This window comes from Barbatula barbatula, assembly GCF_947034865.1.
Source record: "Barbatula barbatula genome assembly, chromosome: 22".
NCBI classification, from domain to species: Eukaryota; Metazoa; Chordata; class Actinopteri; order Cypriniformes; family Nemacheilidae; genus Barbatula; species Barbatula barbatula.
Window position 1 is genome coordinate 5346760 of NC_136785.1, and position 14210 is coordinate 5360969.

At 37.3% G+C, this 14210-nt stretch overlaps 3 protein-coding genes across 4 annotated transcripts; all 3 read left to right on the forward strand.

The window, feature by feature from the left end:
- Window positions 1-5964: 5964 nt before the first annotated feature.
- Window positions 5965-8654, forward strand: chchd10 (coiled-coil-helix-coiled-coil-helix domain containing 10). Of its 2 annotated transcripts, none has more exons than XM_079486068.1 (5): window positions 5965-5991; window positions 6102-6158; window positions 6693-6921; window positions 7171-7312; window positions 8453-8654. In XM_079486068.1, exons 2-5 carry the CDS (start codon window positions 6121-6123, stop codon window positions 8470-8472), a joined length of 429 nt encoding a protein of 142 aa, XP_079342194.1. In that variant the 5' UTR covers window positions 5965-5991; window positions 6102-6120; the 3' UTR covers window positions 8473-8654. The 2 variants fall into 2 exon arrangements, with proteins under 2 accessions (XP_079342194.1, XP_079342193.1); XM_079486067.1 differs by having other exon boundaries at window positions 5976-6002.
- Window positions 8655-9056: 402 nt separating this feature from the next.
- ddt (D-dopachrome tautomerase) lies at window positions 9057-11508 on the forward strand. Its single transcript, XM_079485803.1, has 3 exons — window positions 9057-9325; window positions 10054-10229; window positions 10515-11508. The coding sequence occupies exons 1-3, from the start codon at window positions 9200-9202 to the stop codon at window positions 10585-10587; spliced, it is 375 nt and encodes a 124-aa protein (XP_079341929.1). The 5' UTR covers window positions 9057-9199; the 3' UTR covers window positions 10588-11508.
- Window positions 11509-11523: 15 nt separating this feature from the next.
- gstt1b (glutathione S-transferase theta 1b) lies at window positions 11524-13768 on the forward strand. The gene is made up of 5 exons (XM_079485802.1): window positions 11524-11734; window positions 12019-12106; window positions 12228-12378; window positions 13195-13371; window positions 13527-13768. The coding sequence occupies exons 1-5, from the start codon at window positions 11623-11625 to the stop codon at window positions 13725-13727; spliced, it is 729 nt and encodes a 242-aa protein (XP_079341928.1). The 5' UTR covers window positions 11524-11622; the 3' UTR covers window positions 13728-13768.
- Window positions 13769-14210: the final 442 nt, after the last annotated feature.

Sequence of the window (14210 nt, forward strand, 5' to 3'; positions counted from 1 at the left end):
CTTGTGTTCCGTATTTGGCTCAGAAAGTGGCACGCTTGATTTATCCGTCTGACCCGAGAGCACCTGACAATGAGAAGACACATTTCTCAGATGCCTCTGGTTAAAGTGCATGAACGGTATCATTAGTTTTGGGTCCATTGTTGAGGAAATTGTCTGCTTAGAAAGCATCTGTAAATTAAAGGGCTTTTGCAATGATCTCTTTTGAAGAGCAGCGGTCTGAGGTGTCATCAAGGAAGTTGTATATGTAAGGACAGGTCTTCCTTGTGTCCGAGATCTAAATCAATATGCAGCCATTTGTTAACCACTGCTGAAATTACGACTGCCAGAGACATCTTGCAAAAATCACACGAATAGTTAATACTACAGTTGTTTTTAAAATAGATTACAGTGTTTGATTTATTGCTGCTTCTGTGTTTCTAGGCCACATTGAATTGACTCATTTTGGATTGTGCTGTAAACAGCATTCTTCATCTGTCATGTCCCTTGTTTGGTATCAACCACACCACTTAAAACAAAAGTAATAACACTCATGGAAGATCACTCTACTTTATCACTATACATCACTATAGGATGAGGAAAATGCTGATGCTATATCTATTTTCCGTTCTAAAACTCTTGCCAAATGACTCAGTGCCTTCTTTGTCTCCGCCTGTGTAACAAAGGCCCTTGTTTAATTTTTGCACGAGAATTTGGATCCTTACCAAGAAAAATCCTGCTAAACGAAGCAGTTTTGTGTGAGTGGACTGATGATGGTTAACAATTGTTGTTTTTGGATGGACTTGCAGGTACTTTTTTATATTGGAGGAGGCTGTTATTATTGCTTGAAAGTCTTCTCACCTCAAGTGGATTTTATCCAGAGCTTTATGTGTGATTTATTAATAATAATAATTTATTAATGATTAACGTTAATGTGTTAATTGATATAGTATTGAGTTACATTTTGAGAAAGATAAGCAGAGATATTTTAAATTTAAAAAAAAATCTTTTTTTATCTCATCTCTCTGAATTGATCTGGAAAATTCTTATATTTTTATGACATGTATAGCTTCTGTAGTGGGCAGTAAATCCAATACAATCATCCATAAAGATTCAAAACATTTTAGCACCATCCTGTGGATAGAGGAAGTGTGTTTCTACAGCTGTCTTTCTCCAGACAAAACTGTTCATCTAACTTGTTCATTTAAAGAAATAATTCACTTTCAAAATGAAAATCTTATTATAATTGTCATTATTTACATCTTGTCATTTCAAATCTGTCTGACTTTTTCTTCTCCAGCACACAAAATAAGTTATTTTCAAAAATGCTTGTTACAGACACTGTTAGTACCTATTGACTTGCATTTGTTTTTTGTACATACAATAGAAGCTAATGGGGACCAACAGTTTTCGGTTACCAACATTTTTCAAAAGATCTACTTTTGTGTTTTGCAGTAGAAAGAAAATCACACAGGTTTAAATTGCCAACAAACGATGACAGAATTTTCATTTTGAAGGTGAACTATTCTTTTAATAAATAATTCCGTCTTTCTGTCTGTTCAATGCAAATAATGTGCTGATTTCAGTTTTGACCAGTAGAATGGATTTTACCCTGCACCAACCCCAGATCACTTCAACCTAAACTCATTTTTTCTAAAGACCACTATTCACTTTGACAGAATCAAGATGAACCAACCACAACAAAGCCAATGAGATAATCAAGGATGTATGGCTTTACCCTAAGGACACACTCATAAATCAATTATGTCCTCAGAAAGCTGTTTGAAACAAAGAAAGGCTGTCCAGCAGGACTTCCTTTAAACCATCAACCATTTCCTCCTCGTTTTAGAGGAGAGAACCAAAATGAGGTTGACTCATCTCAAATAACAGGGTCCGTTTTAAGCACCCCCCCCCCCATTAGAAGAGGGTCAGGTGTGCAAAGCCGGGAGATCCGAAAAAGAAATGAACAGGCTCACCTAATGGTGCGTTCTTTCTTAGTTATGTGCAAAATGCAAAACATCAATACATGTTACCAAATCTACTGACTGTGGGGACATCTTAAGAGTATTTACCTCAGACTCGCTCACAGTTTGCTGGGACAGCCGTGCTGCGAGCATAACTGTGATTCCCTTTGTTGTGGTGAGCCATAAAGTTAACAGCCTCCCTCTGTAAGATCTGAACATCCAAAGAACATTTACAGCAGGGTGTATCAAAGTAAGCACACAAAAAAGTTGCTGCATTCTAAAATGATGTTCATTTTTCTTTCACACCATTATTTGTTGTTTTGGCCATAAACTTGTACAAAATCTCTCTCGTGCTGTCTCACTCGTTCTTGCTTTCTCTCATCCGCACACACAAAAAGCAGACTGCAAAAAATCATAGTCAGCATCTGCAAGGGGTCATTATAGGGAGGAGATCCTTAGTCTTCCCATCATTGCATCAAGCTGTGACTGAATCACTGACACCCAACCACGGATCCGTGAAGGATGGTTGATGATGCAACGCAACATGGTCCCACACTGGTCTCACATTTACATCCACTTGAAATACAAGAAATTAAAGTAGTTCAACACATCAATGGCATTTCCAACATACGGTGCACTACTAAGAATCCATCTTTTCGTAATCTGCTGATCTGAATCTTGAACAAAAGATGTGTGGTAGCAATTATTTGATCTTTTCATGTATCTTTTGTCTCTTAGTGACAGACAGCTCTATGTTCTCGCCACTGGGGGAATCCATGTTTTTCTGTGAATGTCAGATGTAAAGAGGACTGACAGGAGTTCATCTGTGTACAATAAATGATTCATGCATCACCCATACCACACTGTTTCATTCATGATTTGAATGTATAATTTCTCCATATGAGTCTATTTCATATCATAATAATTATGCATTGTGCGTTCATCTAGGACTTGAGATGATACTTAAGCCAGGGTTTTCAACACGGCAGAAGAAATGTCATACAGGTTTGGAATGACATGATGGTGAGTACATAATGAAAGAATTCAATTTTTTGTGCTATATTAGATTGCTCAAGTTGTCTATAAAAATAATGTCTGTGCACAAGTTTAGATCCTCTCAGGTGAAATTTGAAGAATTATTCCTCTATCTTCAAAGCATGGAACGTCTGGCTTGAAGACTATTCGCCCTACTAAATAAAGGATTTTATCAAAACCTTCACCTTTATAACAGACAGTTTTTCTAAAGTTAACAATGCTCTCAATAAAAGTTACTTATGTAGTCTCTGGACACACTGAGAGAAACGTTCTGTGTTTCAATGCCAAACATTTGTTCGTACAATTTGGTAGTGCAACCCTTTAAGGTTAAGTGAGCTGTAACAGGTGGGTATTACTAATGATGCTTATAGGAGGAGAGAAGGTTTACAGTTTAAAAAACTTGCTCTGTATACCGTGATAGTCTATTTCGAGACCAGTTTTTTATTGCACTTATGTTGTTCCAATTGCTTCCTTTGTTTACCTCTTTAACTTTATCTGTGAGTCGCTTTGGATAGAAGCGTCTGCTAAATGACTAAATGTAAATGAAAAAGATTATACGGCCAAAACCGAGGCTTCCTTTTGTCCCTTTTCTGGGCCCCATAGGACTATTCAATAACAAGGAATCCTGTGAGGAAATTGCAATGCTGGAACTCTCACATCCCACCGGGATCACAAATATTTGGGATAAGAATGGCATTCGGTCTCTAATGAACTACGCAACAAAGGACGCTGGCAAATGGTATTTTTCTTTATCCTGCAAGTGTATGCACGGGTGTGTGTTGCACGTGCACATTTATCTGTACTTTGTTTGTCAGCATGTCATTACACGTTGTTCATGTCAACAAATATAAATCTAGCACTCTTTATTCTTCTGTGCTTTAGAAATATCTGGATCTAATTACATACATTAAAGGGTCTATAAAAGCATGCATTTTTCATAATGTCTTTAATAGTCTGTCACCTGTTGATAAAAAGGACTAAGGTTATGATCGTAGACGACAAGCGAGGTTCAAAACAATGGTAATAGTTTGTTCACATGTCTCTTTTATGCTGTTGTCAGCCTCTTTCTCGGGGGTCCAGGGGCCCCTAAGTCTGATAAAATGCAGGCCAGACTCTTCAAGCTCTCCACCATGGATGCAGCTTCAACTAGACCCCTGAGGCTCTATTAAACGTTAGTCAGAGGAAACATGAAAGAGAGCCCTGTGGAAATGAATCATACCCTCTACCCCTTCTCACTCCGAGCCCTCCATCTCATGTGCCAGTGACCACAAGAAAGAGTCCTGTGGAGGTTATAAAACACATGATGGCTTCAGTGCAACTTGTTTGGAACTGTAATGCAAATGTCTGCTTAGTTGCGTCTGTTTCTTTATCATTTTTGGTTTGTGATCTTCATGTGTGGATTAACTTTAAGACTTTTAAAAAGCCATGGATATAAATTTAGTTGATTTATCAACTTTGGTCCAGATGTTTCTTCTTAATTTGTTTGACAATTGCTCAAATAGAGGAAGAATATAGAACTATACAACTTAAATATCAATGCATTTTAGATAAGATAATGTAGTTTTTGTGGTAGATTAAGTGGTCTTGGGTTAATTTTCATATTGTATATAACTCATATTGTGTGTCTGTGTGTGTGTGCGTGCGTGCGTGCAATATATGTGTTATATACAAAACTGAGGTAAATGATATTCAAGCAAATGTCTTAATTTCTAGGAGAAATAAAGATATCCAAGACATCATTACTTTTGTTTTTTGGAGCCACTGAAATCGTTTTAACTTTATAATTTTTATGTTCTTCTTTATTCCTCATCTCTAAATCTGTGGAAAGTGGGAAATGTAATTTACAACTTCTGTCAACACCAATTACATTATCCACAGAGCATGAATGTTGACCACAGAACAAAAACACATATGCAGGTAATCCCCAGATGCCAACTGGTTTCGAACCTATGAAAGTCTTGGGATCTTTTGTTTGAAACAGCTGTTCAGATTTTGTGAATCATTCCGGAATTTACCGCGGACATCTGTGTAGGTCCGCGTAGCATCATTACAGGCGGCGTGGGCACTGAACAATAGAGACCTGGTGGTTCTTTAAGTTCATCTCATTAAGTCTCTAGGTATAGACACACAAAGAAGGCCATTATGTTGAAATAAAGCAGAACCATATACAAAGCACAATGCATTCTGAATCACAGCCTGCCATCTGAGATTGGGGTGTGAATCACAACAATTAAGGTAAATTTGAGCTCCCCCTGCCACCCACTAAACAGAAATTATCAGGCCAGCTTTACCCACAACATTAACTACATTAATTGCGCTGTTTGTGTCTCACCAAGTAGTCTGGGGGCAAACTGCTCCATTTGAACTAATGATAGCCATTTCTGAACAAATACATGTTACTTGGGGTAAAAGTAGTTAAAGTAATTTGTGAATTATGCCACATACTGTAGGCTATGGTATGCCAAATATTCCATTTATGATACACACACAGTATGTGTTATTTAAGAACATAATAACTTAACCTGACCAATAAAGGGGTAAAATTAATTTTGATATTCGTTTTTATTTTCGTGCCCGACTAATATGCTATGATTTATGACATTGATAAAAATGCTCGCGTGCGTTTACATAACTTCCACCTATTATATCTCAGCGCCATCTAGTGGTGATGTTTTATGTAAACCATGTGACAGCCATGGTTGCCTGTGATGTTCATGTATCTATTCAGTAACATTTGCAAACGTAACACAAAATGTAATGTATTCTATTTTTGCACACTAAATCTCACATATCTGGCTGAAGTAGAATTAATTATTCTGTGGTAATTAAACTTTGTAATTTTTTATATTTGTCAAGTCATTTAAGGTGGCTATTGAAATTAAATCAGAATGCAAATACTTGCATAATACAACGAAATAATGCAGAATTAGATAAATATTACACTAAAAATCCACCGTAACACTTTTCAAGAACCCTGAAGCGCGCATGCGCAGTGACTCGGTTACGCTCACACAAGGTCACACACACGTGCGTCGGTTGTCATTCAGTGGGTTGTTCTTGAGAGTTTTCTCTCGTGCTTGTCAACAGCTTTAATAATCTTAATTGTTTATTGTTTTTTGATTACAGATTACGATTTACCTGTAAAATGGCGAGAGGAAGTCGCAGTCATCCGGCACCGGCGAGGTATTTGAGACCCTGATATCGTAGCTTTGTTAAGCGAGCTGCAAGCTAACTTTGACGCAATAACGAGGTCTATTTAATTAGATTAATTTCATGAAAAACATTAGACTGTACACTACTTCTCATACATGTGTTGTCATAGATTTGTTTGCTTAGAAGTGAGTTTTAATGATTTACACTGATGAATTGTATCCAATGCAATAGACGAAAGGTAAAAAACTTTGAAAACAGTTGGACAACCTTGGGATATATGCCTGTTTATAATTTCATCATCATCATTTCACCGCCAATGACGCTAACCAGGTTTAAGACCCTATCTTCTTTCCGACTGAGGTGGCCAAAAAACCTCAAAGGCGTCTTTGGCCTGTAACTGAGCAAGTTTATGTATATGCCCAAATAGGTTTCTGTATGGTTTGGCTAAAGGCTGTTTTAACGAAAATGTCATTTATGTCTGTCCTATGCTTTGTAACTTGTTACATCATGTAGATCACATGATGCAAGATCAAGTAACACATTTTATCTTTCTTTCCCTCGCAGTGCTCCTGCCCCATCTTATGCTCCGGTCCATGCACCGCCTCCTCCAATGGCAGTGGCCCCTGCCGCTGTCCAGCCCAAGCAGCCGGGACTCATGGCGCAGATGGCTACCACAGCAGCAGGAGTGGCAGTAGGCTCGGCTGTGGGTCATGTGGTTGGAAGTGCCATTACAGGTTCATTTAGTGGGGGCAGCAGCAGCTCGGAGGCACCTAAACCAGCACCCACATATCAGGTGAGTTCTGGGAGGTCATGATATGCAAAGCCTTAGTAATCTATTAGTCTTTATTTACGTATATTTACAGTGTATGGTGGTTACAGCTACCAAAGAACTCTTGGGCTGTATGTGTATGATAAAGTGATCTAACAATCATAATATACAGTACTCTTCTCATGCTTTTTCTTTTGAGGAAATGAGGATGATCTCATTTTGCATTTATCGTTCTGCTTTATAATCTTTTTCGGTTTCATTTGTGCATTTCAGGAGCCTTCGAGGATTCCACCCTCTCAATCTGCTCCGTGTCTCTTTGAGGTGCGACAGTTCCTGGACTGTGCCACGACTCAGGCTGATCTGAGCTTGTGCGAAGGCTTCAATGAAGCGCTTAAGCAGTGCAAACTTTCACGTGGTAAATTTAAATATATTTCTTAATTTTTGTCGATACGATATAATTCCGATAAAAATGTAAGAAATAAGTTGAGATAGCCCTCTGATATGAACAATAAAATGCTGATCAAAATCATTCTAGATGCCAGCAGTGTGCAAGTATTTATGTACAGGTCTGTGCCCTTCCCTTGTGCAAGTATCAAATATTAGAATCATGTTACCAATAAAAGAGTAATAACTTCTCTAAGTGTGCTTCAAAGCATAATTCCATAATTTCAAAATGTGCTTTAAAACATGGGCGTATCTTCAAAGCTCTGGGGCACATGCCTATACATTATACTTTTAATTGAAAGTCTGCTTTTGACAAACAAATCTAAATGAATACTCTTGATTTATTAACGTCCACCGAATTTTATGTATGACTGTATTTCCATTTTTTTTGTCAAAACTACATACAAGATTTGCCATGCTCTCCTACAAGTTGACATGTAGAACCATTTAAATTCGTTTTAGTGTCTTTCATACAGCATGCTTCAGTTTAGCTATAAAAAAAACTGTACAAAATTGACATTGAGAACTGTTTAAACTTGTTTTTGTTTATTTTCCTACAAAACTTGTATTTAAGTCGAAATGAGACGATCCTTTATAACTTGTGCATCATGGCTGTCGCACACACCATGAACACAACACCATTAAATCCTTGAATTTGAAGTCAAGACTTTCTTCAAGAACCTCATTATGAATGTAGACAAAGCAGCAGTGGCCACCGGACTAGACATGGATATCTGTGCGCATACGGTTGATGTGTGTGAAAATTATCAATTTTAAACTTAAACTAGAGATTTATATTGGGGCACGACAGACTGCCGCTCCACAACACAAGCAAAGTCGCTGCCACATAGCAGAGCGAGGGCTCAGACCCGGACGTGTAATGTATATTGAAATATCGAAAATGTGTTTACAAATCATATCACCGTTATCGAATATTAATTATATCGCAATAGATATTGTTATCGAATTATTGTCCAGCCTAAGCCATTACAAACATTTAACCTGTTATTTGCATCTCACAGACGATGCAGTGAAGTTAATTCAAGAAAAATTTTGCTGTCTAATAACTTAACCTCTGAATGACTTTGTATTATATTATACTTTTTTTTAGGTGTCTCATCTCTGGTGTAATGGAGAACCTGGAGGACTACCAGAAAACATGGAATAAAAACTCTAAACGTAGACAAACTATTGGTCCAGAATCGCAATATCTCCCGCAGTTAATGTGTATAATTTATGCTCATATTCGTGACATATGCCACTTTAAATCTGTGATTATGTAAATGAGATTTTACAATAAAAAGTTGCTATTTATGCCGTTCTTTTCTGATTTGGTTGTTATGTGAGCATGAAAGTACACATATTGGCTGGAAGAAAATTTATATGGTAAACAAAATGCACCATACATTCTAATGTTACCTTTTTTTAATGAAATGTGCATCAAACAGACAAGAATTGCTTGTGCAGAATATGGTGAAACTTTTAATATCTAGGTTTATGATAATCTAATCTAAACTTGTGAACTTTGAACTTTAAAACGAAATTAGGACATCAAGATATGATTTCACAATATTTTTTTATTTAAGTATTTTACTTGAAGATTATTTGAGTATTTTACTTTAAGAAAATAACCGGATAACATTTTTACTTTGCAACAAACGAGAAAGAAAAGAGGAGATTTTGTACTATATCATCCAATTTTTCTATTATGTTTCAATGAACAGCGAGGAGGAGTGCAGGGTTTGTGCACACGAACCAATCACAAAGCACGGTGAACAGGCGTCTCTTCTTTCAACCAATGAGAGAGGGCGGTGTATCACAAGGAATGGGTCGTCTACTGGTGACTTTTAGTAGTTAAATGTGCCTTTGTGCAATAATGCCGTTCATCGATTTAGAGACAAATTTACCTTCAAGCAAGTTTTCAGAAGACTTTCTGAAACGACTATGTACTACGACAGCTTTAGCGTTAGGAAAACCAGAAGACGTGAGTATTGACATGTTATCTCCGTGCATTATGAAGCTGTTATGTTTCGGTTAAGTTACCCTCTATGCATAGGAGCTAAATTATGATTATCTCTCCACGTCAAACCATTGACCCAGATCATATGACACAGGGGCGGCGTTTGCGTATTGCAATGTTGCCATTATCCTAGCATTTAGACAAAACACTGGAAACAAAGTGTGCATATTGATGCTGATTTAAAGATAATCAAAATATGTTAGACTACTGTATATCTTTAGCAAGCGCGTCGTAAACATGTATATTTGTAGTTTAAAAACGCCACTCGCTCTTCAACAGTTCCGATTGTGTAAGTTAGTGGGTAAAACGATAGCAATTTGACATTATCGCTATTGCTGCAGAAATTAGTGCTTTAAAAGCCAATTTTTAGACCATATGCGGGTTTGTAAGACTTGTTTGATTTGATGCGGAGCAGCAAGATCGGACAGCCTGATGACATCAAAGTACCGCGAGAGCGATTCGAAAGCAAACGTTTTATGGGTTTTAGAATAGCTCTCGCGGTACTTTGATGTCATCCGTCTGTCGGATCTTGCGCAGCCGCATCAAATCGAACAATCCTATAAATCTCAGGGGGAGTCAGATTTTGACAGGACACGTCGCTGAATCGCAGTAAAACGCGTATTGATTTAAATATCCTCTACTATAATACGTTATTTGAGTTATAAGTAAGACTTTTTGGTTTGTTTCTGCAGCGGATGAACTTGGTGGTTAAGGCTGACCTACCAATGCTGATCGCGTGCTCTTGCTCCCCGTGTGTGATGCTGTCCGTGTCGGCCATCGGAGTGACTGACACTGCGGACAAGAATAAGGAGCACAGCGCCAAAATCTTCCAGTTCCTGACAAGAGAGCTTGAAATTAGCGAAGACCGGTAAACAAATAGTTTATTCAACGTAGTGCTGCCCTTAATATAAGAATTGGGTTTTCTGCATTTTATCTACTTCCGGTTTTCATTTAAAAGGCGTTTCAAAGACAACTGGCTTTATAAATCCTTTGATTCGTCCTGCCCTCGACATCTTTCAATAGAAAATAAGAAGACATGAAGAAAACTGTGCTTGTCATTTAATTTCATAGCCTGTGTACATTTAAAGGGGTTTTGTTTAGAATTTATTGTCCTGTATCTGATTTATTGGTTTCTTTTGTTTGTTTATTTTAGCATTGTGATCAGGTTCCACTCTCTGGAGCCCTGGCAGGTTGGGAAGAAGGGAACAGTGATGAGCTTCCTATAAAACTACACACTTTCTTTTAAAGTAAATTCTTATATGTTTGGGATGTAACAAGGTGGACTAAAGGATCATGTGTAAGATTAAAGTTTGTATTAAGGGATTAAAAAATGTAGCACTCAAATGGTCTGCTTTCTAAAACACGAAACATTCTTGTTCATTGATATGTTTAATACCATTAATAAATCCAATATGCACTACACTTTTAAAAACGTTGGTAGCTGCCATTCAGTTGGTTGAGGAAAATAAACGTTCTCTGTTTTTATTTGGGAATGTTTACTGGAATATATCATTATATTGGCCCTATGTTTGTCAAACTGTTTGCGAAGATCTAATCAAACAGACCATACAGTAGCATCTACTCACCACCATAAAGAGCAACCGACATCCAGTTCAGGGCTAAGATTTAGCTTTTAGGTGCACACTCATTTGAATGATAGTTTTATTGATTTTTGACTAATACTTTTGTCATCAAAACAAGTACCTGGCCATAGGTTTTCAAGCTATGGGGTGATGTGAGTATTGATCGTCAACAGGGGGCAGCAGATCAACACACGTTATTGCCAAGTTCAAGATACCACAAACTTTGGATGTTTTGCACATAGATAACTGCTGCACTGAAAACATTCCGGCCATAGGTATATAGACCAATTTATATACAAGTGTTGACACTTTATTTTCCACAAAAGTTCGCTAAAATTGTGTCAATATCAGAAATACACGATTATTTCAGCAGATGTCGCCAATTAGACTGAAGAGAAGCAGAAAGAAAACGCAGCAAATCAAAACCTATATGCCATCAAATGGTCATGTTGTGTCAATAAAATGTATTTAAACATAACGCAGTCAATTTTGTGTCTTGGATTTAAATTCTATACTCTCAGTCTCCAATGCACGTGTTTGACTTTCCCCGCTATCAGATCAGAGTTCAGTAAGTTTAGGGGTGTGGCGTAGTACTTGGAGGGTTTATTTGCGTAAAGCAGCCAGTACTCCATTTTTCTGTGGCTTTCACGGATTGCGCTTCAATTCAAATCTTCTAAAATGGTTTTGGAGATTTTCTTAGATCTGTTTTCGCAGCCTTGTCGCTCCGTTTACATATTTGCCAAGAAAAACAACATCCAGTTTGACCACAAGAAGATTGTGTTGTTTGACGGTATGCACTGTAAATTATTCTTTTTTTTGAGAAATGGCTTGAATAAAAACAAACCAACTGCAGTTTGATTTATATTAATTGGAATGCACAACAAAACTATATTTGCGTTTGTAATATGGTGCATGCAGTTCACTAAACGTTACTTGCATTCTAACCCCAGACGTATCGTTAATTGTACGTCTTTTGTGTGTTTAAAGGGCATTGATATTGTTATTTTAGCATTTTAAATAAATGAAATCTGTCTTCTAAATTACTAAATGTAAAAGTAATGTAAATGTCTTCAGGTGAGCAATACAGTGAAGAGTTTGGGAGAATCAATTTATTAAGAAAGGTACCAGCTATTAGAGATGGGGACTTTGGCTTGACTGAAAGGTCCGTGAAAAGCAAGTTTTCTTATTTCAACTGGTTTTTAAGATGCATATCAATGCAAGGATGAAAAGGAGTTTTATGTTACTTTATATTGTAAAATACATTTGATTTCCTGATTCTGTAGCGTTGCAATTCTAATGTACTTTGCTGAGAAATTTCACACTCCAGACCACTGGTACCCAGCTGACCTCCAGAAGCGTGCACTTGTGAATGAATACCTATCATGGCAACACTCTGCCACCCGAATGCATGCAGCCAAGATAATCTGGTTAAAGGTAAGTAAACTGCAACAGTTTAAACCTAGCTTGTTTTCAAGGTTTGTCTGAATATTCAGTCTTTGTAGTGTGCCACATTGATGAAATTAGAAATGAAAATAAAATGTGTCATAGTAATGTACTTGCACTTGCAACTTCAATTTTATCCATTATAATTTCTTCTTTGAATAGAATTTACAGTTCAGCAGTAACAGTTGTTTTCTTATTCAAGGCCCTATATGGTGAACAAAGGGGGCTTAGATTTCAGCAATATCTTGGCTTTTGCCCATTGCTTGGTGACCTTGAATCTTGGAATTCATACAATGTTAACTGTTTGTTTTAACTCCTAGACTGCATGAATCATCATAAAAAGTTAAAACAGCCATGATAAAAGTGCCTCGAACAGAAATGTTTTTTGAACATAACGCAGTCAATTTTGTGTCTTGGATTTAAATTCTATACTCTCAGTCTCCAATGCACGTGTTTGACTTTCCCCGCTATCAGATCAGAGTTCAGTAAGTTTAGGGGTGTGGCGTAGTACTTGGAGGGTTTATTTGCAGTAACAGCAGTAACAGTTCAGTTCAGCAGTAACAGTTGTTTTCTTATTCAAGGCCCTATATGGTGAACAAAGGGGGCTTAGATTTCAGCAATATCTTGGCTTTTGCCCATTGCTTGGTGACCTTGAATCTTGGAATTCATACAATGTTAACTGTTTGTTTTAACTCCTAGACTGCATGAATCATCATAAAAAGTTAAAACAGCCATGATAAAAGTGCCTCGAACAGAAGGCTCTTTTACAACTTGTGCTTCTTTCACAAGTCTGTTGTGTTGCTGTAGCTCCTGATTCCGAAAGCTATGGAAGTAGAAGTGCCCAAGGACAAGATGGATTCTGCAATAGAGAATCTTGATAGAACACTGAAACAATTTGAGGAGAAGTTTCTTCAAGACAGACCATTCATTGTTGGTGACCAGATCTCATTGGCTGATCTTGTTGCTGTAGTTGAGATCATACAGGTACAAAATAGATATAAATAGTATTTTCTTTATGCTAATGCTTTTGCATCTTTGGAAGTTTTTAAGATATACAAACATTATGATATCCTGGAGGTTAGGGAGGGAGTCAAATCTGTCACCTGAATGACCTTGACACTTCTGATGATGTATTTCAGCCTTTAGGTGCTGGTCTGGATGTGTTTGAGAACAGACCCAAGCTCAGGGCATGGAAGGACAGAGTCAGAGAAGCAATTGGAGCTGAGCTTTTCGATGAAGCCCACCAGACCATCCTATCTTGCCAGGAGATAGTGGAAACCATGGGCCCGAACAAGTTTGGGGAATTGAAACCCCTAATTGTGAAATATTTCCTATCGTGAACAAACTGGAAATGGATGTTGTCGATTATACAGTACTTCTCCACTTCTCACAAAATCCACATTTTGGAAGAAAAACAGTGCAGATATAATCAATGTTTTTGTTTGTATTACCTCATAGATATGCCTTTACCGTGATGTTATGATTTTAAACACTAATAGCAATAGTACACTGACATCCAAGACGGAATTATTCCAGAAAATAACTTTTCACCCATGGGAATTAGTTGGGTGGAATGTTTCCTCTTTCTGTGTTTATGGAATGTAATCAGATATTATGTAGTTTCCTGTGGCACAGTTTGCACCTATTCCAGACTTTATTTCTTTTGTGTAGAGGGAACTGAGCGTGGAACACATTTTGTGTAAAAACATCTTAAATAATCGTAAATATTGGCAATAAATCATTAAATAAACTGTTTTGTGTCTTTATTTCATTTTCTCTTTTGCAGTTTTAGGGTATTGAAATACTTTACTTGATACCTTTAA